Source organism: Bos grunniens, chromosome 11 (genome assembly GCF_055505025.1).
Source record: "Bos grunniens cultivar Pamir isolate PY7600 chromosome 11, Bosgru_T2T1.0, whole genome shotgun sequence".
NCBI lineage: Eukaryota > Metazoa > Chordata > Mammalia > Artiodactyla > Bovidae > Bos > Bos grunniens.
Genome location: NC_141175.1, coordinates 97134761 through 97159406, shown reverse-complemented (window position 1 = coordinate 97159406; position 24646 = coordinate 97134761). Strand labels below are relative to the sequence as shown.

Below are 24646 nucleotides of genomic sequence, written 5' to 3'. Positions count from 1 at the left end.
TTTTGTGTAACAAAGTGCCCATTTCTTTTCCTTTATGGTTTTACATACTGTTTAGGAAGTCTTTCTCCCCAACCAAGGATATAAGAATATAATATTATAATAGGAATTATAATATATATTATATTATAGAATATGTATTATATTATATAATGTTATAATAAGAATATAATATTCCTCTATATTCTCTTCTAGTATATTTGTATTTGTGTTTATAGATTTTCACATTGTTATTTATTTAATTGTGGGGCAAAATAGATATAACATAGACTTTACCATTTGAGCCATCTTAAAGTGTACAGTTCAGTGACATTAAGTACATTCCCATTGTTACAGAACCATCACTACCATCCATCTCCTGAATGCCTTCCTCCGGCAAAACTTAAACTCTATTCCCCCTAAATAGCAATTCCTCCACTTCCCTCTCCTCAGCCCCTAGCAACCACCTGTCTCTATGAATTTGACTACTCTATGCCCCTCATATAAGTGGAATCTTACAATATTTGTCCTTTTGTGACTGGCTTATTTTGCTTAGCATAATGTCTTCAAGTTTCATCCATGCTGCAGCATGTGTCAAGATTTCCTTTTATTTGAAAGGCTCAACAATATTCCATTATAGATAAATTTTTTTGTTTAGCCTTTAATCCATATACAATTTAGTAGTGTTTGGTGAGAAGTAGGACTTCATTTTTTTATACTTAGGTTGGTCATCTTTTAATTTTTATCACTGTATTTATTTATTTCTTGGCTGTGCTGCGTCTTCATTGCAACACGTGGCCTCTTCATTTTACACCGGCTTCTCTAAATGCAGTGCGTGGTTGTGGGGCATGGGTTTAGTTGCCCATTGGCACATGGGATCTGAATTCCCTGACCAGGGGTTTAACCCTGTCCCCTGCATTGGAAGGAGTACTATTAACCACTGGACCACCAGGGTAGTCCCTAGTGGACTTTTAAACAAAGTCCATCCATCAAAACCCAGACCCCATGGGGGCTCAGGTCTGTTTCTGGGCTGCTGTTTTCTAGATCCCTTTGTCTATATCTGGGCTGGAATTATAATGCTTTAATTACTCAAGGTTTTCAGTAAGTTTTTATATCTGCTAAAGGCATGTCCCATCCCCATTCTTCTTTTTTAGACTTTCCCTAGCTATTCTCTGACATTCCCCAACTATCCTCTTTTTCAGAGGAACTTTAGAGTTAGTCACAGCCCAAAAATATTCCCATAGGATTTTGACTGGAATAGTTTGAAGCTACTCAGTAATTTGAGGTCGAAATTGAATAAAACTGAGCGAGCAGGTCTCCGGCCAGGAGCCTTTGCCTCCTTGCGGCTCTGCAGGCTGTCCAGTGCTGCCCTCTGCAGAGGAGTCACAGGCCGGTGCCGCCTCTGCCAGTGGCCCAAGGCCTTCCCACGTGGCCCTCCCCCTCAGCCTATGATCCCGAGGCTTCTAGAAAGGACAAATTCTTACACATCTTTGGTTTAATTTCTTTCCTCCCATAAATTACATTTGGATTTTACCCTGAACTTTCAGAACCAAAATCCGAGTGTGATTCATGGAAACCTCAGGCCCTACAGTAGAACTGTGGGGAAATGATCGCCTCTCCCAGCAAACCATACCCTCAAAAGGCAGGCACTGAACACACACGTGACCAGTAGACAGGTAACTAGGATCCAGTGGATGGTTTGTTTTTTAAAGAGCTCCATTATTGCAGGATACTATAAAGTTCCCTTGTTTTAAGTGTATTAATTAAATGATTTTTAGTAAATGTGCAGAGTTGTGCCACCATCACCAAACCCAGTTTTGCAACATATCCAATAAAGCAATTACCTCCAATTAGAAAATAAATAAAAGGAAAAAAAGAACAGTCTTAACACCCATGTATGGTCATTCTCTGCTGCCATTTTGCCCTCAGCATGCCCTGAGCATGGCCCCATCAGGAGGAGTGAGGGATGAGTCCCCAGGAGACCCTCTGCCTATGAGTAGAGGGCCAATGCCCCCACAATGTGCAGAGCATGACCTGCAAGCCAGCATCCCTCTCCTGAAGAGACCCAGCTGGGGGCTCCTCCTGAGGGCAAAGGCCATGCTGAGCCCCGTCCTTACCTCTACAGGTGGATAAAGTTTGAAGAAAAGGTAGAGGAAGGAGGCGAACGCTGGAGCAAGCCCCACGTGTCCACGCTGTCCTTGCACAGCCTCTTTGAGCTCCGCACCTGCCTGCAGACGGGAACCGTGCTGCTGGATTTGGATGGTGGCTCCTTACCACAGATCATAGGTGAGGCAAGGACTGCTGTGGCCCCCGCAAACCAGGGCAGCATCCCCCTTCCCCTGCCCCATCTCTTGCCCACCCTTGGTCTATGTGGCATGCCCACCTCTGATGCCTGCCTAATTCTGCGGAGACCAGGTTTTGGGTCTGATACTCCCAAAGCAGCGTCACAGTTACTCCTAGTCTCAGATGCCTATAGAGAGGGCAAGATCAGCCTCTGAAATGCCATTCAGCAATGGAACGAAACGGAGAGCACTTCTGAGCCTAGGTGGAGACCCCTGTTGCCATGGCAACCTGTTTCTTATCAGGGTAAATGGATCGTCACTCATCTTCAGGAAATTAGCTCTCGTTTGATGGAGTGACAAAGGAAGGGAGTAGCTTGCCTTACTGTCCCTAAACTCCTTGTGAATTTTGTTTTAGCACATTCAGTTTTACCAGAAGTATGCTGCCCCAAATACTTTTCTAAAAAGAATTCACACTGGGACTAAAACCACTTGGCATAGTGCCTTGTGCTTCTTAGGGTCTTTCATGGTTACAATTTCATTTACTTTCCACAATATTATTGATAGAAAGAGCAGAGAATCCTATACCCATACATGCATGCACACATGCACCCACAATGCACTCGCATGAACCACATCTGCACACATGCGCCCACATGCACACACCATGCACCCCCATGCACACACATGCACCAACTCCCACAGACACACGCTTTTACATATACGGAGCCTGAAGGTTCATGACTGGTGCATATTTTCAGTTTGTGGCGAAGGTTGGGACTATTTCTACATTCCATGCCTCCTTTAGTTCACTTTTAATCCCACAAATAACAGGTGAAGCTGAAGACCCCCACACCCCTAGTCATTCTGTCCCCCGTGGACAAGGCGTGTTTGTTTCCCACTTAGATGATGTCATTGAGAAGCAAATTGAGGACGGCCTCCTTCGTCCAGAGCTCCGCGAGAGGGTCAGCTACGTCCTCCTGAGGAAACACCGCCACCAAACCACAAAGCCCATCCACCGCTCCTTGGCTGACATTGGAAAGGCGGTCTCCTCCACCAGCAGTGAGTTGGGCCATAACGCTTGTTCCTTCCATGCATCTCAAATCTCCAACCCTCCACCCTTGATATCCCAGAGCCGAGATGCCCAGACTCTAGCCTCGCTGGACCTGTCAGATAAGTGCAGGAATCAGTACAAAACTGATAATGCTGCTAGCTGAAGAGACTTGAGGAATCTCTGTAGATCAATTATTTTAAAATGGAAAACGTGTAGCCTGCAGCAGGTACATACGCAGCACTTACCCTGCTCCAGGCATGAGTGCTCCCTAGGTGTAAACTCACTTCATCCTCACACGAGGCCGTGACCAGCTATTGTTCTCATCATCCCCAGAGCGGGAGGCTGAGGCATGGAGAGGTTAAGTTACTTGCCTCAGGTCAAATGATCAGCATGTTGTGGACTAGGTTCACTAGGCTGAGGCCTGGAGAGGTTAAGTTACTTGCCTCGGGTCAAATGATCAGCATGGTGTGGAATCAGGCTTGAACCTATGTCATCTACAGCACCTGATACCTATTTCATCAATTGTGTAGCTATCCCACTTTCAACAGTACAGGTATTTTCTCTAATCACATTCACACTATCCACTTGCTTCAAAAGATTCTGAAAAAAAACAAGAACAAAATCCAAAACAACCAAACCATCCTTTCTTCCTCGAAGGGGAAGAGATCTGTCTTGTAGCCTAGCTTTATTCAGGTGAAGTGATTGTAAACAAGGCCTGTGCTGATGTGCGTCACTGTAGCAAGTCTGCTGGAGTTAAATCCCTTCTGTGCCTCCCAGGTCGAAGCCCAGCCCGGAGCCCCAAGGCCGGCCCGAGCCTACACCACTCCACTGAGGACCTGAGGGTGCGGCAAAGTGCGAATTACGGCCGTCTGTGTGAGTTTCTTCTTTCTCCGCTCGGTGCAGCCCTTTTGTTCTGGCTGGGACTCTGAAGTCAACTTTCACACTTTCATAGCAGAGGAGGTAAAGACCAGGGTCTGTCTAGAATTCTCAGGCGTCAGAAGAAATCTAACATTCACGCCAAACCCTGGGCTGCCCTCATAGTCTAACTTACTACCAAAATTTTCTAAATGATTTTTCCAAAAAATGCAACTCTAAATCAAGTCCTGTCATAATCAATACCCAGTCCCATGTGCTGGGCGTCCTTAACTTGATCTATGGCTTTGTTTTCACCAAACTAATCATTAATCCCGTTTTTGGTGAGAAGTCTTCCTAGAAACAGAATTTAAAGCAGGCTAGATCTGTCTTGGAGCCCAGCTTTTCCTCCAGGACAGTCGGAGAATGTTCTCATCCTGCCTGACAGTCTTGGCCCCCGAAGTGAAACACTGATGGAGCTGCAGCCCCCACGGGGGCCTGGGGGGCACAGCCACAGACCGGACTTTGTCAGGCAGCTTGTCAGGGATGGACAGACGGGTGAGCCGTGAGACAAAAAAAAAAAAAAGAGGGAATTTGGGAAGTGAAAATAAAAAGCAGTGCAAAGGAGTATTTTCCTTTAAGCACTTTCACTAAAATGACAAGATACGAACAAGCACAGGCCAGGGCTGCGCCACTGACCAGGCCAGGGGAATGCTTTGAGACCGCAGTGGCGATGTGACCACAGCTGCAGCTGGGCTGTGCCGTGGTCTTTTCTGTCTGTTCTCAGTGACCCCAGGATGTGCTTAGTCTCCCTGGTCTTGGTTATTCCGCAGAGCAGTGCTGGCAGTAGAGGCTGTGAATGGCTTTGGCATGAGCCTTCTGCTCATTTATTCACTGTGTATGAAGTCACCCTGTGCCAACGTTGCCATGGTGGGAACCTGGTTAAAGGCATGAATAAGTGGTTACAGGTTTGTGTGCACACACACCCCCCACCACAAGACGGCACCTGGGAAGGCTCAGAGAGGAAGAGACACTTGCCTGAGTCTTGGAGAATAAATAGAAGTCTTCCAGGAGCATGGTCTTTAGAACAAAGGAAACAGCAGGTGAAGGGAAGGCGCTGTGAAGGGCACCGCATATTCGGGGAAATATAATGATTCCGTTCACCAGGGATGTAGGATATAAAGGAAAGAGGGTCCAAAGTGAAGAGGGCCTATGTGTCTTGTAAAAGGTCCTGGCCTTTATTCTGAGGGTAATGAGTTCTCCTGAGAAGTCTGATGCGGGCACATATCATGATCAGAAATAAGCTAGAAGAGACTGAATGACTGGGAGCAAGAGATGAGGGCCGTGTTCAGGCAGCAAGAGCGAGAATGGAAAGAGAAGGACGCTGGTGGAATTCAGCAAATGGTGGGAAGTGGGAAAAGAGGAAGAGAGAGGAGTTGAAGCTGGCTCCAAGGTCTGCTCTGATTGCCCATGAACATGTGGGATAGGGCATTGGGTGATGTAGGGTCTAGGCTGCTGCTAAGTCGCTTCAGTCGTGTCCATAGAGGAAGTGATTTGATGGAAGACAATGAGTTTTGTTTCCTAGTGTGTGGAGTCTGAAGTGCCAGGCAGGGCTGCTCAGAGAAATCTGGAGCTTAGGGGAGAGATCTGGGCTGGAGACATAACCTGGGCACCCCCGGCACAAATGTGGATGGGGAAGAAACAGAAATGGATGGGATTGACCGAGGAGGAGGGGGTCAGGGCTCTGAAGGGTTTGAGTGCAAAGCAAGACCCTGAGAAAAGCCCAGACTGAGAGGATCCTGGATGGAAATAAAGGAAAGCAGAGTCTGGCAGTACAGGGACTCCAGAGACCACAGTAAGCCTGAGGGGGCTCGCTGGATTTGGCTGCTTGTGGGAAATGAAAGCTGGCCTTCTCCTGCCTTCATGCAGCAAGGAACTGTCGGCCATGGGGAGCCCCACCTACCTCCCCTCTGCCAGCCCAAATCCCCAGCCCTCTTTAAAGACTCGCATGGGTCATGGCAGACAGACGTGAAACTGCTCTTCTCTCTCCAACAGAGTCGAAGCTTAGTGACGCCTGGCTCCTCAGCCCGTAGGGTGTCTGTGTCCCTCCCCACCTGCAGGGCCTGTGCAGATCCCTGGGCAGTGGGCTGGGACCAGGGAGTAGCATATTGAGGAGTGAGAAGGAAGCAGTAGAACCTGGGGTCCAGCAACTCTTCTGAGAAAGCTGCCATTGAAAGGAAGAAAAGAGAGAGGATGCTAGCTGAGAGGGGCTGCAGGATAACGGGGGAGTTTGCTTTGGTTGTGAAGATGGGATGAGCCTGTGTAGAGACCAAGAGAAAGGGATCTGTGAGCACCCGTCTCCCCTGATGGACCTCCTTTTCCTTTTCTCCTAGGTCACGCCCAGAGCAGAAGCATGAATGATATTTCTCTCACCCCAAATACCGACCAGGTAGGAAACCCCTGCCCTTGGCTGCAGTGGAGGGCCAGGGTGGGAAGAAGTCTTTGGTTTTAGGGGTGGGGAACCCTATGGGCAAAACTCTAGTCCTATGAAAAAGTCGGGTCCCCAGGAAGGACACAGGTGGGGCTCTGGGCAGCCATAGTGACTGACAATCCATCACTTGGGCTGTGCACTAGGCCCTGGGGACAGAGAAATGTGATCAGATGAGGTGTCAGCTGTCCTTTAACTGGGGATTTATTGAAGTGGCAATAAATCTGCCACACAGAGTTTGCCTCCTCTGTGACCCATCCACAAGCACTTTGAATGATGAAGTGGGGACTTGGGTGGGTAGAGAAGCAGTAGGGCCTCCCTATGGAGACATTAATGATAGTGAATCAGCTGGACTGCACAATGGTGTATCTTCTCCTTGGCTGGTGCTGGATAAAGTCAATTCTTGTTTCTCACCAGCTTGGCTGAAAACTTGCTAAGGTCAGTTCAGTTCAGTTGCTCAGTTGTGTTGGACTCTTTGCGACCCCATGAATCGCAGCACGCCAGGCCTCCCTGTCCATCACCATCTCCCGGAGTTCACTCAAACTCATGTCCATCGAGTCGGTGATGCCATCCAGCCATCTCATCCTCTGTCGTCCCCTTCTCCTCCTGCCCCCAATCCCTCCCAGCATCAGAGTCTTTTCCAATGAGTCAACTCTTCGAATGAGGTAGCCAAAGTACTGGAGTTTCAGCTTTAGCATTATTCCTTCCAAGGAACACCCAGGACTGATCTCCTTTAGAATGGACTGGTTGGATCTCCTTGCAGTCCAAGGGACTCTCAAGAGTCTTCTCCAACACCACAGTTCAAAAGCATCAATTCTTCAGCGCTCAGCCTTCTTCACAGTCCAACTCTCACATCCATACATGACCACTGGAAAAACCATAGCCTTAACTAGATGGACCTTTGCTGGCAAAGTAATGTCTCTGCTTTTGAATATGCTATCTAGGTTGGTCATAACTTTCCTTCCAAGGAGTAAGCATCTTTTAATTTCATGGCTGCAGTCACCATCTGCAGTGATTTTGGAGCCCAAAAAGATAAAGTCTGACACTGTTTCCACTGTTTCCCCTTCCCATGAAGTGATGGGACTGGATGCCATGATCTTCATTTTCTAAATGTTGAGCTTTAAGCCAACTTTTTCACTTCCCTCTTTCACTTTCATCAAGAGGCTTTTTAGTTCCTCTTCACTTACTGCCATAAGGGTGGTGTCATCTGCATATCTGAGGTTATTGAGATTTCTCCCGGCAATCTTGATTTCAGCTTGTGCTTCTTCCAGCCCAGCGTTTCTCATGATGTACTCTGCATAGAAGTTAAATAAGCAGGGTGACAATATACAGCCTTGACGTACTCCTTTTCCTATTTGGAACCAGTCTGTTGTTCCACATCCAGTTCTAACTGTTGCTTCCTGACCTGCATACAGGTTTCTCTGGAGGCAGGTCAGGTGGTCTGGTATTCCCATCTCTTTCAGAATTTTCCACAGTTTATTGTGATCCACACAGTCAAAGGCTGTGGCATAGTCAATAAAGCAGAAATAGATGTTTTTCTGGAACTCTCTTGCTTTTTTGATGATCCAGCGGATGTTGGCAATTTGATCTCTGGTTCTTCTGCCTTTTCTAAAACCAGCTGGAACATCTGGAAGTTCATGGTTCACGTATTGATAAGGTCAGAAGCCTGCAAACAGCCTGGGATCCCCATGACTATGCCCCTGAGGGAAGCACACAGGAGGCTGCCCTCAGTTCCAAACACGCACACCTCAGGGGCAGAAGGTCTCAAGGTCCCCTTGCCTCTGCCCGCAAAGAGTGGAAAGGAAGATGAGAAAGGGCATCTGAAATTGGTACCAACTTCTCAAGGGCTCGGGTGACGTCCAGGGGTTCAAGGCAGCCCCAAGTTTGGGAGTAGGCAAAACAAAAGCATTCCCTCAAGTCAGTGAAGTCAGTGTCTGGATGGCCTTTTGGTGGCCAAAATAGCAAAACAACAATAACAAAATCAACCAACATTTGAGGTCCACATATTGCATGCACTACACCGTGCGGGGCATTTCCTGTGCATCATGAGGGTACTGTGTCATCTTCCCTCTACAGATGAGAGCATAAAAGAGTTAAATAACATGCCCAAGTTCATGCACCTGAAAGGTGGCGTGGCCATGATTTGATCCAGTCTGACTCTAGAGCCCTTAGTTTGGGACTGGCTTAGGAACGAGTACCCTGGAATATTATTTAGAGAAGAACCCCACTTTACTATAGTCATGGGCAGACAGTTGAGCCGTGACAAGAAAGCACTGACTAGTGAAAGTTTTTCACAACGTATCTTTTTACTGCCTAAGTGGTGACAAGAATACTATCCACTACGTTCCCCAAGCAGAGCTGCCTTTTACTGAGGGACTGGAGCCCAACACCAGGCACCAGCATCCAGTTCTCCTAACCAGTTGTAGGATGCTGCTTCTCAGTGTTTGTAGCAGCAGTTGGCTTGTTGTGGGGACAGCAGTTTTGTACAACAGTGGGTTTCTTCAGGTGCATCTTTTTTTTTACCACTCCACGTTGGCCCTGAGTTCCAGTGAGTTCCCAGTGGGCAGAGATGGATTCAGACAGTGTGGCCATGTGCAGTGACATGTGTGCAGCTTGGCAGAGCTGGACAAGAGTCCCCCGGGTTTAGGCAGTGGGGTCAGCAGGACCCTGGTTAGACAGGCCCACATCCAGACCATCACCCAGCCAGAACGCTCTCATGGTCCCTTGCTGGGGTACTACCACCCTGCCTCCTTACTGGGACCACAGGCCCGGATTTTGCTCCTCTCTGCTCCTGGTTACACGTGTGCTACATGGGCTATCCCAGAGCATTGTGGTTTCAAAACCTTGTTCTCCAGGACATGCCTACCACCGACCTCTCCTCCAGTCCCCTAGAGCTTCTCCCTGCCTGGAGCCCGAGTACGTAGAGTTGGCAGGGGCACGGTGGCTGCCCTGGCATGCTCAGCCCTCCATCCTGAAGAACCTGCTTATGAATCAGCTGACAGAGCTTGGGACAAAGGGACCTTTTGAGTCCTGGGGATTCTGGCCTTCCCATTAACACCTGCTGTTGCTTCTTCTTACTACATTAGGGTCCTTCGTGTTGTTGCCTGGGTGGTTATGACAGTTTTACGTTTCTGAGTGGTTTTAAGAGATTATAAGGGTGTAGCCCTTACTCACAGAGCCTCATCGAGTGCTGGTAGGGCCCCAGCCCAGTCTGTATCACGCACTCCATGAGTCAAATCAGGAAATGGCTGTGAGCCCAAAGGGGCAAGACCTGTTGGCCATGCCCATGCCTACAGCTGACCCCTCTTCAGGGACAAAGGAACTTATCTTCACTAAGCTTCTGTGCTCACAGGAGAAACTCCCATCAGGTGGGGAGTGGGTAGCAAAACTGAGGCACCCAAGGATCTCTCTGAAGCACCAGCCTGCTCCTCCTGGGCCCTTTCTTCCTTTGTCAGCTACTGTGGCCTCCCACGAGCCCTGTGCTACCCAAATGCCCCTCCCCACCTCTTTCTCTGAAACTGTCTCTGTCCCTCGCCCACCCCTTGCTACCTAGAGGGAAAGTGATCTGAAGAACTAATGCACCCTAAGATGTTCAAGATGAACAAGAGCATGTACGTGACCACCCCTGGGCGTTTTCTTTGTCTGAGGGGACTCGGGAGGAATAAATGTCTTATTCATAGAATGGAAGTCATAACCACAGAGAGTGGGCAGGGGGTTGTCTCCAGCACCTTTCACATCAGACCCCACTCACTCTGCCTATTTGACCTTTCTGCCCTGAACAGACACCAGCCAGAGGGACTGGCTGGAGGGCACTTCAATAGTCTCAGCTGGAAAGGTTCAGAAGCTATGAGTTTCCTTGGAGGTTCCCTGGGGGTGACTTGGGGCACCGAAGTCTCCCATAGACTTGGATCCACAGGTACAGGGATTCCCATCAGCCAGAATGCTGGTGGCAGAGAGAAAACAAAGTCTGTCCACTCTGCCCATCAGGATGGTCTTGTTCCTCCCATAGCCACTAGGGTGAAGGCAAAGACGGAGGGCTGGGCAATGGAGTGTATGAGCCAAGACCCCCATTGGCTTGAGCTGCAGCTGGGGGATGAGACTCGCTGTCCAGCAAGCCTGGCTCTCTTCTCTGACCCCTCAGCTCATACTTCAGTAGAACAAGGAATGTCCTGGGGGCGTCAAGTCATTGCCTGCTCCTTCCCGTCTATGAAAGGCTTAGTTGGTCCCTGGGGTTAACCAACTTTGAGTCTCCTCATCTGCAGGCTGCAGGAGAGTGTTGGGTTATTTCCTTCGGTCTCTAGAGAAACTCCGGGAGAATTTTGTAAGGTTAGGCCTCCAGAGTAATCTGAATGAGCTGAGTAAGAGCTGAAACCACTGCATATGAGTACCCATGGGTATCTCATGTCCCCCTCACTGACCAGCGGAAAAACAAATTCATGAAGAAGATCCCCAAGGACTCAGAAGCCTCCAACGTGCTTGTGGGCGAGGTGGACTTCCTGGACCAGCCGTTCATCGCTTTCGTACGTCTCATCCAGTCAGCTATGCTGGGAGGGGTGACCGAGGTGCCTGTGCCCACCAGGTGAGAGCTGTTGACATCCGCCCACCACACCCATCCTCGGGTGGCCGGCTGTCCATGCAGTCAGCCAGCAGTGCTGCTGGAGACACCCCTAAAATGAAGAAGGAAAACTAGGGAACTGGCTGGGGAGGGAGATCTGACTGGGGAAGAGGTACATAGAGTTTATTTAAAATAATCATAAACAAGAAGTAGCCAACAGGTGGGAAGGGGGTTGTTGGGTGAGTTCTGGGACCCCAGGGCATGGTGAGGGTGCCTAGGCAGAAGTGAAGAAGAATGTATCTCCAAAGCAAATATGGGATTCATGGGAGCAAATATGGGAGATGTTTATGGTCAGTTAAAAAGTTGAGAATGGATACTATTTCGGACCAGAAAATCCTTCTCTCCATCTGGTTTTATTTTTCCTTCTCACTTTTCTCCTCCTCCTCCATCTTCTTTGCAGATTTCTGTTCATACTGCTGGGACCTTCTGGGAGAGCAAAATCCTACAATGAAATTGGCCGTGCCATTGCAACCCTCATGGTGGATGATGTAAGTGCCACGAGAAGCAGGTACTCCTGAATGTCAAGGCTCCTGCATCAAACATTGCGCCTTCATTCATTCACTTATTCAACAGTCACATTTGAGCATCTCCTGTATGCCAGGCCCTGTACAGGTATGAGGATTATGACAACGAGGGAATAGTTACTGCCCTTTAGGAGCACCAATCAAGTGGGGGACACAGCCTGACAACCCGAGAGTGAACCACATGCCAACTGCCCAGGCAGTCGGGGGGCCCTTCACACACGATGGAGCTTCACAGTTAAGGATGAGCACAAGCTTAGGAGGCAGGCATTCCAGGCAAAGGGAACCAGGGCCACAGCTCAGAGATGGAGAGCTGGATGGGAGTGGTTTGATATAGGCTCAGTGGAAGAGTTTCAAGAGCAGAAGGTGACACCAAAGAGAGGAGCCAGAGCCTGTAGGCACAGTTGAGAGTTGACCATCTGTGATGGGGAGGCTAGGGGAGTTTAGAAACGAGCACAACCAAATCAGATCTGTAAAGTCAGAAAGAACATGCTGGGACAGTGTGGAATGATGCAGCCTGACCCTCCAAAGATGAAGGGCTGGGACGTAAAGCAGTCGAAATGCCTGAGCTCCTTTGATTGGGCTGTCCACAGGTTTTCTGATGAGCTTGCTCTGTGGGAAACAGAGCAGGAAGGTAACTCAACCCAGGTCAGATGACTGGAATACAGAGACCTGGTTTTCAGGCCCAGAAGGCATCTTTCTTTGAAAGTATATGCAGTGTGCCCCAAGGAGGTGGATGAGATGGGGACGGCAGCAAGGCAGCAGTCCTCTCTCTTCCTACACCTCTCTCCCTGCCAGCTCTTCAGCGATGTGGCCTACAAGGCCCGGAATCGAGAGGATCTGATCGCGGGGATCGATGAGTTTCTGGACGAGGTCATCGTGCTTCCCCCGGGAGAATGGGATCCGAATATCCGAATTGAGCCACCCAAGAAGGTGCCTTCTGCTGACAAGAGGTGTGTGTGAATGAGCGGTGGCAAGCGGGGAAGCGGTCCAGAGGGAGCTTTCAGTCTGTTCCTTTCTTATTTGGGTTTGAAAAAAAGACGTCAACATACATGGGTTTATGCTTTTTTTTATTTCTCTAAAAAAAAAAATCAGAAGCAAATATGCTGAATGTGTGCATCTATAAAACCCGGGTGACCTGTGAGGGGATATTGCTGGATCCTTTTATGTATTTTTCTCCGTATTTGAAGATATTTGATGATTGTAGCTCAAGAGGTTAAGCCTGATGAGGCCAGTCCTGGGGGTGCTGAGCTCTTCGCAGGACTGGGAGCCCTACTGCCCCCTGTCCCCCTTCTCCTTCCAGGAAGTCTGTGTTCTCCCTGACTGAATTAGGCCAGATGAACGGCTCCGTGGCGGGAGGCGGCGGCGGGGCTGCTGGAGGCGGCGCTGCAGGCGGCGGAGGCGGCGGCGGGGCCGGCGGAGGGAGCGGCGCGGCTGATGGAGAGATGCCAACAGCGCATGAAATCGGGGAAGAGCTGATCTGGACAGGAAGGTGCCCGCTCCAGGCCTGCCGGCCACTCCAGCTGTCCTAGATTTCTCTGCTCCTTTTAGGAATCTTCTCCTCCTCAGTCTCCAGCACCCACTCCAGGCCTTGGGGTATCTGAGTGCTGCACGCTTTTCCTCCCCCGCCTGCAAAGCTCCTCCGGGACAAGACAGGAAAAGGGGAAGTGCGCATAAAGTGAAGGAACCCAGACTTTTCTTAGCACAACCTCTGTTAACTGTATTCATTTTCTAGGGCTGCGGAAACACATATCACAGACTAGGTGGCTTAAACAATAGAAATTGATTCTCTCGAAGTTCTAGAGTCTAGAAGTTCCAAATCAAGGTGCCAGCAGGGCCAGGCTGCCTCTGAGATTCTGGGCGGACTCCTTCCCTGACTGTCGCTAGCTTCTGGCGGCGGCCAGCGGTCATTGCTGCTGCTTGCCATGCATCCTGCCTGTGTCCTTGCATGATGCTCTGCCTGTGTTTCTGTCTTCATATGGCATTTTCCTTTTCTTGTGAAGATACCAGTCATATTGGATTAGGGTCTGCCTAATGACTTCATCTTAACTTGATTTCATGTGCAAAGACTCTGCTTCCAAATGAGGTCACATCTAGAGGTTAGAATTTTGATACATCTTTTTGGGGGACACAATTCAGTCCATAACAGTACCTTTTGCATTTTTTAACCTTGTTACCTAGTCAAAAAACTTGTTTTAAAAGAAAACAATAGATTTTCCTGGCTTGTTTGGGTTTCTTTGCAAGCTTTTAGAATAACTTCGGTTGATCTGAATTTAGGAAAGGACAGAATCAGTCCTGCAAAGCTATGACTTTGAGAAGGGAGTCATGCTTTATATGCCTTTGGCTATCTGCCAGCCAGTGTTTCCCAGGTTTACCCACTCCCTACCCTGATCCTTACCCAGGGGACATTTGGCAATTTTCAGAGACATTTTTTGTTTGTCCCAATTGGAGGGGAGACGATACTGTTATCCAGCAGATAGAGACCAAGGATGCTGCTCAATGTCCTCTGATGCACAGTACTGCCCCCCCACCCCGCCCGCCATTAACAAAGGATTATCCAGTCTAAAATGTCAGTAGAACCAAGGTTCTACTGTATGCTAAACCCTGCTGTATGCTAAACCCTGCTCACTGTGTTCGGAGCTTTGGAGGACAGCGTCCCCAGTAAACACTCTCCCCAAACCTTAAATTTCCCACTTGTTTGTTCCACAAAGTAAATAAAACAGTTGTAACGTTTAGGATCTGCCCTTGATGAATCTGCTATAAACCAGGATCTCTCCATCTCCTAACGCTGGACACACGTTTACCAAGCACCGAAATCCTGCAGATAATTAGGGACACGAGGAAGATAGCCATCATTGGACCCCAGGATTTTCATTCCCTGTAGAATGTTAGGTCTGCCCCCAAGACATGATCCCATAAGGCCTTCCTTCTCCCGCTCGGGCTGTCTGTGACCACCCTTCCCAGTGGAGATAGTGGGTCTAAGGAGAGAATTCTTCCCTGATGTGAAATGTTCTAGTGAAAAGATCCCTTCCTCCATCCATCCCTAGTCAAGTTCCCTTCCTTGCCACAAGCCCTGCAGGCTCCTGGGAATAGCTCTGCCCCTACACTGGTGTTTGTGGTGAGAAAGCAATCCCTGGGCCTGTCTTGAGCAGGTTCTTCGGTGGCCTGTGTCTTGATGTCAAGAGGAAGCTGCCCTGGTTCCCCAGTGACTTCTACGATGGCTTCCACATTCAGTCCATCTCTGCCATCCTGTTCATCTACCTCGGCTGCATCACCAACGCGATCACCTTTGGTGGGCTTCTGGGAGATGCCACTGACAATTATCAGGTGTGTGTAAATTGGAGACGTGAGTGCAAATCTCAGAAAAATCCGTTGCCACAAGGTGGTGGTAAGGAGCTACAAGCCATAATCCCAGAACCAAGGTAAGGATTCCATCTACCATTCAGGGTCAGTTCATCACTTTTTGCAATCCTTTACACTTCAAAAAAAATAATAATAATAGCAAGCTGACATAATTCAAAAATCTAAAGCTAAATCATATTACTAAAGACCAAATTTAAAGATGATATAAATAGATCAAATGTTTAAGGGGAAATCATCTGCTTTGGTATTTGATATTTTTCCTACCGATGCTTGAATGGATTTAATCATCACAATTAATTGAGTTGCTAATTGTGACCTTCTTCCTGTACTTTTTAAAAAACCTAACCTTAAATTCTTAGCTTGCAGTTAAGATATTTTTAGAAATGTCTATCATGACAATAAGACAGGTCTCCCTGGGGAAAACAGTTCAACAGCGACACTAGCCTGAGACCCAGACAAAGGCCTTCTTAATGGGGGCCTTCAGGATAGCACCACTGGAAAGCTCAGAGCACCAAGGTGAACACCCATTTTCCTAGATAAACTGAAATGAGTGCAGATCTCCAGCCCACACCACTCTCCTGAGAAGCAGGTTCAATATCCAACTGCCTCCTGGGCATGTCCATATCGCTGCCCCTTGGGATTCCCCAACTCACAGGGCCAACATTGCATCTATTGTCTTCCCTCCAGACCTGATGCTACCCCAGCCAATGAGCAAGACCATGGTTGACCCAGATATTCACACATCATCCTTGACTCATGAATCCGGGATTCCCCAGTAGGCCTCATGATGTGGTCCTGCTTGCCTCTCAAGCCCCAGATCAGATCAGTCACTCAGTCGTGTCCGACTCTTTGCGACCCCACGAATCGCAGCACGCCAGGCCTCCCTGTCCATCACCAACTCCCGGAGTTCACTCAGACTCACGTCCATCGAGTCAGGGATGCCATCCAGCCATCTCATCCTCTGTCGTCCCCTTCTCCTCCTGCCCCCAATCCCTCCCAGAATCAGAGTCTTTTCCAATGAGTCAACTCTTCACATGAGGTGGCCAAAGTACTGGAGTTTCAGCTTTAGCATCATTCCTTCCAAAGCCCATCTCCCAGTTATTCCCCTTCTCAGATTTCTGTCCTCACTCATCTGCATTGTTTTCCATCAATCCCGATCATCTTTCAGTTTTTCAAAGCCAGGCTCCCTTTCAGCTCCAGCCTCTGTACACTCTGTTCCCTTTTCCCAGACCACACTCTTTCTCATCACTCCACTTACCCTATGCTGCTGGTCTATTCTCGGCTCAATTTTGGGGTCTCAGCTTCAGTCTATCTACCTCTTGGGAGGCTTTCCTGACCACCCTTCACTCCTACTGTGTGCTCCCGTGACACCCTTATCTTATCCCAGCTTATCACATTCCTTGGCAGTGGTTCTTAATAAGAGATGATTTTGACCCCTAGGAGACATTGGGTAACATCTAGAGACAATTTGAGGTATTATAACTGGGAGGTGAGGTGCTACTGTGATGCTAATGAGCATCCTACAATGCACAGGGCAGCTCCTCCCACAACAAAGAATGATCTAGCCTGAAATGTAAGTAGTGCTGAAGTTGAGAAACTTCTATATGGAAATTGCCTAGTTACTTGTCTGTATCTCCCACTAGAATGAAGATGTATTTACTTGTTTGCTAATGGGTCCTCAATCCGTAGCACAATGCCTGATGCATAGTTGGCCCTTAATGGATTTTGAATGAATGAATGATCTGATCTCTAAAAGCACCTACTAGATCTTTGAATGAAAAAATGACTGGGTAGATGAGTGGGGTGTCCTCTGGAAGTAAAACGGGCATGGGGTACAAGCACAACCATTGGCAGCCCTGTTTTTGAGGCCCTGCTGCTGCTGCTAAGTCGCTTCAGTCAAGTCCGACTCTGTATGACCCCATAGATGGCAGCCCATCTGGCTCCTCTGTCCCTGGGATTCTCCAGGCAAGAATACTGGAGTGGGTTGCCATTTCCTTCTCCATTTGAGGCCCTAGAGTGCCAAAAGGAAGTCATATGGGCCTAGAATTAGGGAGAGTGACGCTGGTAACTGTGGGAGGTTGCGGAGTCGGAGATGGGGAGCAGAATTTGAGGAGGAGAGGACCTAGGACAAAGGACAAGTGCTGTGGCCTGAGCTCTTGCCAAGATAACTGGGTTCTAGCTTGTTGGAGAGGCCCCTTCTCATGCTTCTATTGAGCCTCACAGTCCTCGTGCCCCCAGGGAGTGATGGAGAGTTTCCTGGGCACTGCCATGGCTGGCTCCTTGTTCTGCCTCTTCTCGGGACAGCCTCTCATCATACTCAGCAGCACGGGACCCATCCTCATCTTTGAGAAGCTCCTCTTCGACTTCAGCAAGTAGGTGCCCTTCCCACCTCCCCGCCTCCTGCCGATTGCTCCTCACTGCAGCAGTTATGCGGGGGTTAGGGTAGGGGGGAGCCCCGAGCCCCATTGCCTCTGGAAGGCAGAGGGAAGCGAAGACCTCCAGCCCAGGGCTCTCACCCCGTCTCCCCCAGTGGTTATAATCCAGGGGGTGGGGGGGTTGACGGAGTGAGAAGGTACCAAAACTGTTACCTGTAGGAGGCACCGTGAGGCGGTCCATCCTGACTCCCCTCCGCTACCTGCCTTAAAGCCATTTTAGTGCATATTAGCAAAGCGCATAGGGAGAAATCCAGGCAAGACAAGAAGAGAGCATTCACACCACTAGCAGAGTGAGCAATTATGACTTGAAAGCCAATACAGTGTATAAAATGTTTCAGGCTGGAGGTTGGAAGGCTATACCCTGACTCAGGCAGCTCTGGGTTCAGTTGCTGCATCTACAACCTGAGCCCATTTGTAAGCCCATTTCTGCTCCAGCTTGGTCATTCTGAAATTCCCTGTTTTCATTCACTCTGGCTGTTTGTTACCAAATGTTTCAGAATGGAAGTGTGTGAGCACCTTTTTGCCACCCCATGAGATCCTTGCCCCAGAATTCTCACAGACCAGACAACCCCACCCAGGACCTGCCCACAATCCCAGTCCTCTTGTAGTTCCTAGGGGGGTATCTGTGCCACAGGAGGAGCAGATGAGCCCCCCAGGGTGGGTCTGGGGAGCTGAGCACAGCCAAGAGCCTGGGCTGGAGGTCTTTGCTTCCCTCTGCCTTCCAGAGGCAATGGCCTGGACTACATGGAGTTCCGCCTCTGGATTGGCCTGCACTCGGCCGTCCAGTGCCTTATCCTGGTGGCCACAGATGCCAGCTTTGTCATCAAGTATATCACCCGCTTCACTGAGGAGGGTTTCTCCACCCTCATCAGCTTCATCTTCATCTATGATGCCATCAAGAAGATGATTGGTACCTTCAAGTACTACCCCATCAACATGAACTTTAAGCCTGACTCCATCACCACCTACAAATGCGAATGCGTCGCCCCTGACACAGGTGACCGGTAACCCCAGAGGTGCCCTGGGCCCTCACCCACCACCCACTCCCCCCACCCACTCCCCCCACAACATCCAGACCCCTTCTGCCCCATTTCTCTACTCAAATGCAGGAGAGTGAGGCAGCTTGGGAGGGGCAGTTCAGCCAGGGGCTTTCTGTCCCAAGGGAGCAAGTCCAGGGGCTTAAACCAGTTTTTGGAAGGAATCCAAGGGGACAAGAGCTCTAATGAGGGTCAAAATCCCAGAGCCCAGGGTTATAATTAGGAGGGAGCAGTGACGGTGATACCCCGGGAGACGAAGAAGGCATGCTTGGCCTCAGCGTGGGGTGATGTGCAGACTACATCTGTCAGGAGTGCTGCTCAGGGGTTCCTGCGTCAGGCCAGAGGTAGACTTGATGGGACCTCAAGTCCCTCCAAGTTACATGAGTTCATGACGCCGTGAGCTCTCCCTGACACATCTCTGCCAGTGTTTACAGCCGAAGGGTGAACATCCCTGCAGATGGTGACATGTCCAGGGCAGAGGGCCAGTCAGGGTGAGGAGAGCCTGGTAACCATGACACTAAAGAATGATTGGAGAACCTGGGGTTAACCAGATCTTAGAGTGGTATGAGAGAAGGACTGTCATGTCACAGAGGGGCCAGATTCACCCTGCGTAACTATAAGATGCAGAAGGAAGGCTGAGGAACGAAAGCTCCAGGAAGCCAAATGCTGGCTGAATTCAAGGTATAACTTACAGTGGTGGGAGCCACCCCCTGAGAGGTACGGGTCCCCTCGGTGGTAGCAAACTGCTTGGACACTACCTGGATATCCATCTGCCAAAGATATCTTAGAAAGGATCCCCGCTCTGGGTGGGAGGCTAAATCAACCAACGTCAGTCCGATAATACTCAGTGCCACTCCTGTGAAGGTCCTTCTGACCAAAAAAAGCATCATCTGTAATGTTAGGACTATCCGTCCGTGAACCACTGGCCTCCTTCATAGTCATAATCACGCCCCTAGGAGCCCTCAGAGGGATGCACCCAGAGTGCCCAGGATGCTATAGAGCAGAGCCTAGAGGGACATCCACGTATCTCCTAGCACCACCAGGCTGGACTCACAGAGCAAACTGAGGTCCAGAGACACCCAAGGTCACACCAGTTTCTTAGCTGTAAAAGACGGGTATCAGTGCTGCTGGTCTCATGGGATGCTTGTGATGTTTTCATATCTATACTCAGATTGGGTGGGAATTGCACATAAGTAGACACTGTGTTGTTCAGCACCTTAATACATATGATTGATTAAAAATAATTGATCATAAGTCAGCCAAAATATTTGTTGCACAATTACCATGCACTCTACTTTTGGCTAGGCCTTATAAAGTTTTCTGAGCTCAGAGAATGTGGTTTTGGTTGTACACTCTCACCCTCTATCACTGCACTGAATTTGTAAAGATGTCTAGATCTAATTTTTTCTTTTTTTTCTCTATCATTAATTTTGAGGTATTTCATTAAAATCCAGCAGTAGGTAAAGCTGTCCTTCATCCTGATCCAGGGCATGTTGCTTGCCCAGGAGACTGAGGAGATCCTACCTGCTGGCTCTTGTCCTCATACCCTAGAGTAAATCCTGCCTCTGTGGGCCAAGCCCCACTGGGGTGCTTTCATTTTCTGCTCACACCCTTTGAACTACAGATCCATTGCATTAAACACACGTTCCCACAAACATGGCTTTTAGTACTACACATGATTGATTTCTTTCAGAAATAGTCCAAATTCTGAGGTCATATGAACATTCTGGGAACCATCTATCCACAGGAGAAACCAAATATAGGGGTTCCCTAGGAACAGGGGACCCACTCCAGTGTTCTTGCCTGGAGAATCCCAGGGACAGGGGAGCCTGGTGGGCTGCCGTCTATGGGGTCGCACAGAGTCGGACAGGACTGAAGCGATTTAGCAGCAGCAGGAACAGGGGATGTAAGCCTGAAAGGACATATAAAGTAGGATTTGAGAACCATTATCGAATCCACCTAACTCCAAATAGCATCTGGCCTGGCCTGGCCCAGGTCCCTAATGTCACTGCATTTTTTTGGGTCATGCTATTGCCTTGGTTCTCAAAGTTGGTCCCTAGAAGCATCATCAATACTATCTGGGAACTTGTTAGGAATGCAGATTCTCAGGCACCACCCCAGACCTGCTGAATCAGAAACTGGGGGTAGGTAGAGCCAGTTGTATATTAACAAGCCTTCTGGGTGAGTCTCATGCTTAAGTTTGAGAACCACAGCTCTATTAAACCAAATCATTATTAGCAACTAGCCCTAGTGAGATGAGGTTTTCAGTTTCCTCATGAAAAGGAAAGGAACAGGAAACAGGACGAGCTAGTTTTGATTAGGAGAATATGAAAGGGAAGATTCTAGATGTTTAGCAGGCTGGAGTGAGGGAGCTAACTAGGATGGTTTCTTTCCCAGTCCACGGGCCACTCATTTTCCAACAGTTCCATAATCCCAGTGTTACTGCAAAACCCAGTTTGACCATGGCACTCTCACTCTTTATCGGAAGAGCTTGTTTGGGGGCACTCTTTTTAATTGAATCTTGTTTCCATTGTAACTGATTTGTATTCTATTTATGGATGCTGCATACACTGACTTGGCTGCTTTCAATCCCAAGTGAGTACCACTTTGTAAACACTAGAATTTAAAACTAGTTGATAGTTGGACCTTTTCTGGGATTATCCATGTTATAGTTCTTCCTTCACCTCCAAGTGGCTTTCAAATAAACCTTACATTGTTCTCAATATCAAAGAACGATAAAGCCTAAGCAGAAGACATCAAAGGAAAATCTGGTCTGACAACTTGGGCCACTGAACGGCGCTGCGCTCCCCAGCTCAGGTGGTAGCTGGGAGTCCTGTGGCATCTGTGCGTGTAGCCCTGAGTCAGCCGTGCTGCCTGCCTTCTCTGCTCCGCTGTTAACTGTGCATCATGTTCTTTTGGTCAGTTGTGTGAGAAAAGGCAGCAGCTGTCCTCGATTTCTCTTCCGAATAATTGTAACAAACCTCTGGGTTTGTAGAACGTCTCAGAATATTCTGCTATGGGTCAAGACTGAATTCCTTAGCCACTCCCAGCCCCAAATGCCCAAGTATGGGCCACATTAAAGGGTCCTTGATCACATCCACCCCATGACAGTTTATTGGAGGTTGCAGGATGCTTCAAGAATAGCCTCTTCTTCCCTCTGGGTTCCTAACCAGAGCTAGAAGGAGCCAAATGGGGCGTATGATGGATTTCAGGTCATTGCCAGCCAGCTGGCTGGGCCTCCTTCCTTCCTGCTCAAGTCAGCCACAGAGGAAGAGCTGAGTCAGCCTTCATTTGGAAGGCAAGGAGGCTCCGGCCCTGCTCCTTCACCGGTGCAGTGCAGGAGCAAGAGAGATGGCAACAAGCAGCCCTCTGAAGCTGCCTTTTAATAAATGGCTGCATCCCCCAGGGACAGGGGTTATAGTTCCTCTCAACTCATCTCCTGGCCCCTGAAAGGAACCCTCCTCTGCTCCACTCACTCAGGGACACTGAGGCTGGGGCATGGGAGCGTGGACAAGGGATCCAGAGTGAAGGCTGAGAGAAGCACCTCTGGGGACCAGACTCTCCTTCAGGTCCTGGACCCAGCTTTAATTTTCCTCAGCAAGCACTTAAGGGGAAGATTAGGAAAGATATCGAACAAGTTCTTGCAGGCCCAGCTGACCTAAAAAACCAAAACAAAACACATATGGAGAGCACAGGAGAGAAGGGAAGTGTAATTTGAAAGGGAGCAGAGCAGGAAAGGAAGCTCGCTGTTTAGAGCTGGGAGGTGTGTCGGCTCCAGCCAGCCTGTCTGGGATAGATAGTGGCTCCCTCGAGTAGGAGTTGTGTGACCTTGGGCAAAGGGCAGGTTACTTCGCCTCTCTGGGCCTCAGTTACCTCATCCTTAAAATGGGGAGATTTTTTGGGGATTTAGGAACTTAGCAAATGATGTGTTTAAGCGTTTGGCATAACGCATGGCAAAGAGTAAGTTCTTTGAAAATGTTTTTTACAGTCTAAGAGCACAGACATTGGTCAGGTGAGTGGTAGGGTTTCATAAGGCACATTATTTACCCACTTGTGTTAGAGTTTTGTCTTGGCAGCAGTTTTTAAAGCCAGCCCTTTGAGATCAGACAGGATCTGTCCTACCCTGATGCAGCTAGTCTATCAGAACTGTGGCCTAGGGTCCCTCCCCAGGCAAAGTGAGAAGAGTGAGGCGGGGCAGCTACCCTCACAGTGAAACCAGTCTTTAGCCCTAAGGAACCGGAAGGAAATGTGAAAGGGCGGGGCCCGGGGTGGGGTGCAAGCTCCCCGCCCCGCAGTTGATGACCCTTCCCCATGCCCTTTGCTCATCCGCAGCGAATACAACCCTGTTCAATGCTTCAGCCACGCTGCCACCAAATACCAACACTTCTCTGGTAAGTCCTTTCCTCTTATTTCAGACGTTTAAGGGCTTTTGTCTGTCGGAGAACTGTGGGTATCACATTGCAAAGGCTTGTGAACATAGGGTGGCCTGATTCATTGGGGACCTTCGTTATATCAAACTACCACACGTCTCTTAATACAAGCATAGATAATGGCTAGTGGCAAGCATCTGTGTCGTTCATTATGTGGGTTCTTGAATATTTGCACATTAACTTTTCAAAATATAAATTTTTAAATAAATTACTCTCCTTTTATTATACTTAGAGACATGTATATAAATGTATGTACACGTACATACTTAGGAACACATATATATGAATATGTATAGGAATGTATATTATATACACATATGTAATTGTTTTGTGTGCCCTGGATTTTAAGCATCTGGGACACCAAAGGTCAAGTGACTTAAGTGACTAGCCTCGCAGAGGTCTGACAAGGGTGGGGTGTGAGCCCCAGTATGTGAAAGGGCGTTCGAAGAGGAAGGAAAGGGAGGATACATGTGAGACACTCCAGGAGGGTGGTGTGGACAGGACCCACGGTTGACTGACTGGGATGGGAGCCAGACCTGCACTTTTCCTCCTAACACAGCAGTACCTCCTAGAACACAATGAAGAAGCATGTGTCAGCTTCTGACCTTCCCAGGGAGCTTCCTCCTTGTCGTTCCTTGAAATAGCCTGTCCCCAAAAGCATAACTGTTGCTGGGCACCATCATGGGGCAGGAGAGCTGGGCCCCCCGCCAGCATGGGAGGGCTGTGTGGGCTGCCTGGAAGCTGCAGGTGGGGGGACACAGCTGACCTGCCAGGAAGGGCCTGACTCTTTCTCTCCTGTCTTGGTCTCCAAGTACAACCCCCTTAACCTCACAGCGCTGGACTGGTCCCTGCTGAGCAAAAAGGAGTGTTTGAACTATGGTGGGCGCCTACTTGGGGACTCCTGCCAGTTCATCCCAGACCTGGCCCTCATGTCCTTCATCCTTTTCTTCGGGACGTACTCCATGACCCTGACCCTGAAGAAGTTCAAATTCAGCCGCTATTTCCCCACGAAGGTAACTTCACCCTGCAATTAGAAGGGGGCCTCTAGTCAGACAGTTCACGTGGCAGCCTCTGCTGAATCCCTGAGAGGGTTCTGGTCCAGGTGATGGGTCCACATCAGCTCTTGCTCACTGAGGGTTTTTTCGTTAAGAGCACAGACTTTGTAGTCAGAGAGAACTGGGTTCCTTTGTTGTCAAATCTCCATGACAACACTCGATATTACCAGACTTTTTTCTTTAGCCTAGTAGCATATTGTGGTTTTCTTCATTTTATTTCCCCAGCGACTAATAAGTTGAAAATCTTTTCATGTGTTTATTGGCTGTAAGACCATTGACTTTCTTCTTGTAAGAGGCTGTTTCAATTTCTTGCATATGTTCAACCGGATTGTCTTTCTCTTTCCAATTTGCAACTTGTTATACAGTCTGGATAGAAACTTGTTTGTGATCATATATCTTCTCCTGCTCTACGCCTGGCTTTGCTACTTTGCTAATGGTATCTCCTTTCTTTTTTTGGCTGCGCTGGGTCTTCATTGCTGCACAGGGGCTTTCTCTAGTTGCAGTGAGCAGGGGCTACTCCCTAGCTGTGGTGCACAGGCTT

The 24646-nt window shown here is 48.8% G+C and overlaps 1 protein-coding gene across 2 annotated transcripts in view; it reads left to right on the top strand.

Annotated features, from left to right (window-relative positions):
- SLC4A5 (solute carrier family 4 member 5) overlaps positions 1–24646 on the top strand; it is a 125202-nt gene that overhangs the window by 76354 nt on the left and 24202 nt on the right. For both annotated transcript variants that reach the window (XM_086327665.1, XM_086327666.1), the window contains 13 exons: positions 2102–2262; positions 3162–3317; positions 4087–4182; positions 6555–6610; positions 11071–11228; positions 11665–11752; positions 12584–12738; positions 13089–13277; positions 14938–15112; positions 17387–17520; positions 18309–18580; positions 22953–23011; positions 23863–24063. In XM_086327665.1, coding sequence (XP_086183791.1) covers positions 2102–2262; positions 3162–3317; positions 4087–4182; positions 6555–6610; positions 11071–11228; positions 11665–11752; positions 12584–12738; positions 13089–13277; positions 14938–15112; positions 17387–17520; positions 18309–18580; positions 22953–23011; positions 23863–24063 — 1900 coding nt within the window. The remainder of the gene's footprint in view (positions 1–2101; positions 2263–3161; positions 3318–4086; positions 4183–6554; positions 6611–11070; positions 11229–11664; positions 11753–12583; positions 12739–13088; positions 13278–14937; positions 15113–17386; positions 17521–18308; positions 18581–22952; positions 23012–23862; positions 24064–24646) is intronic.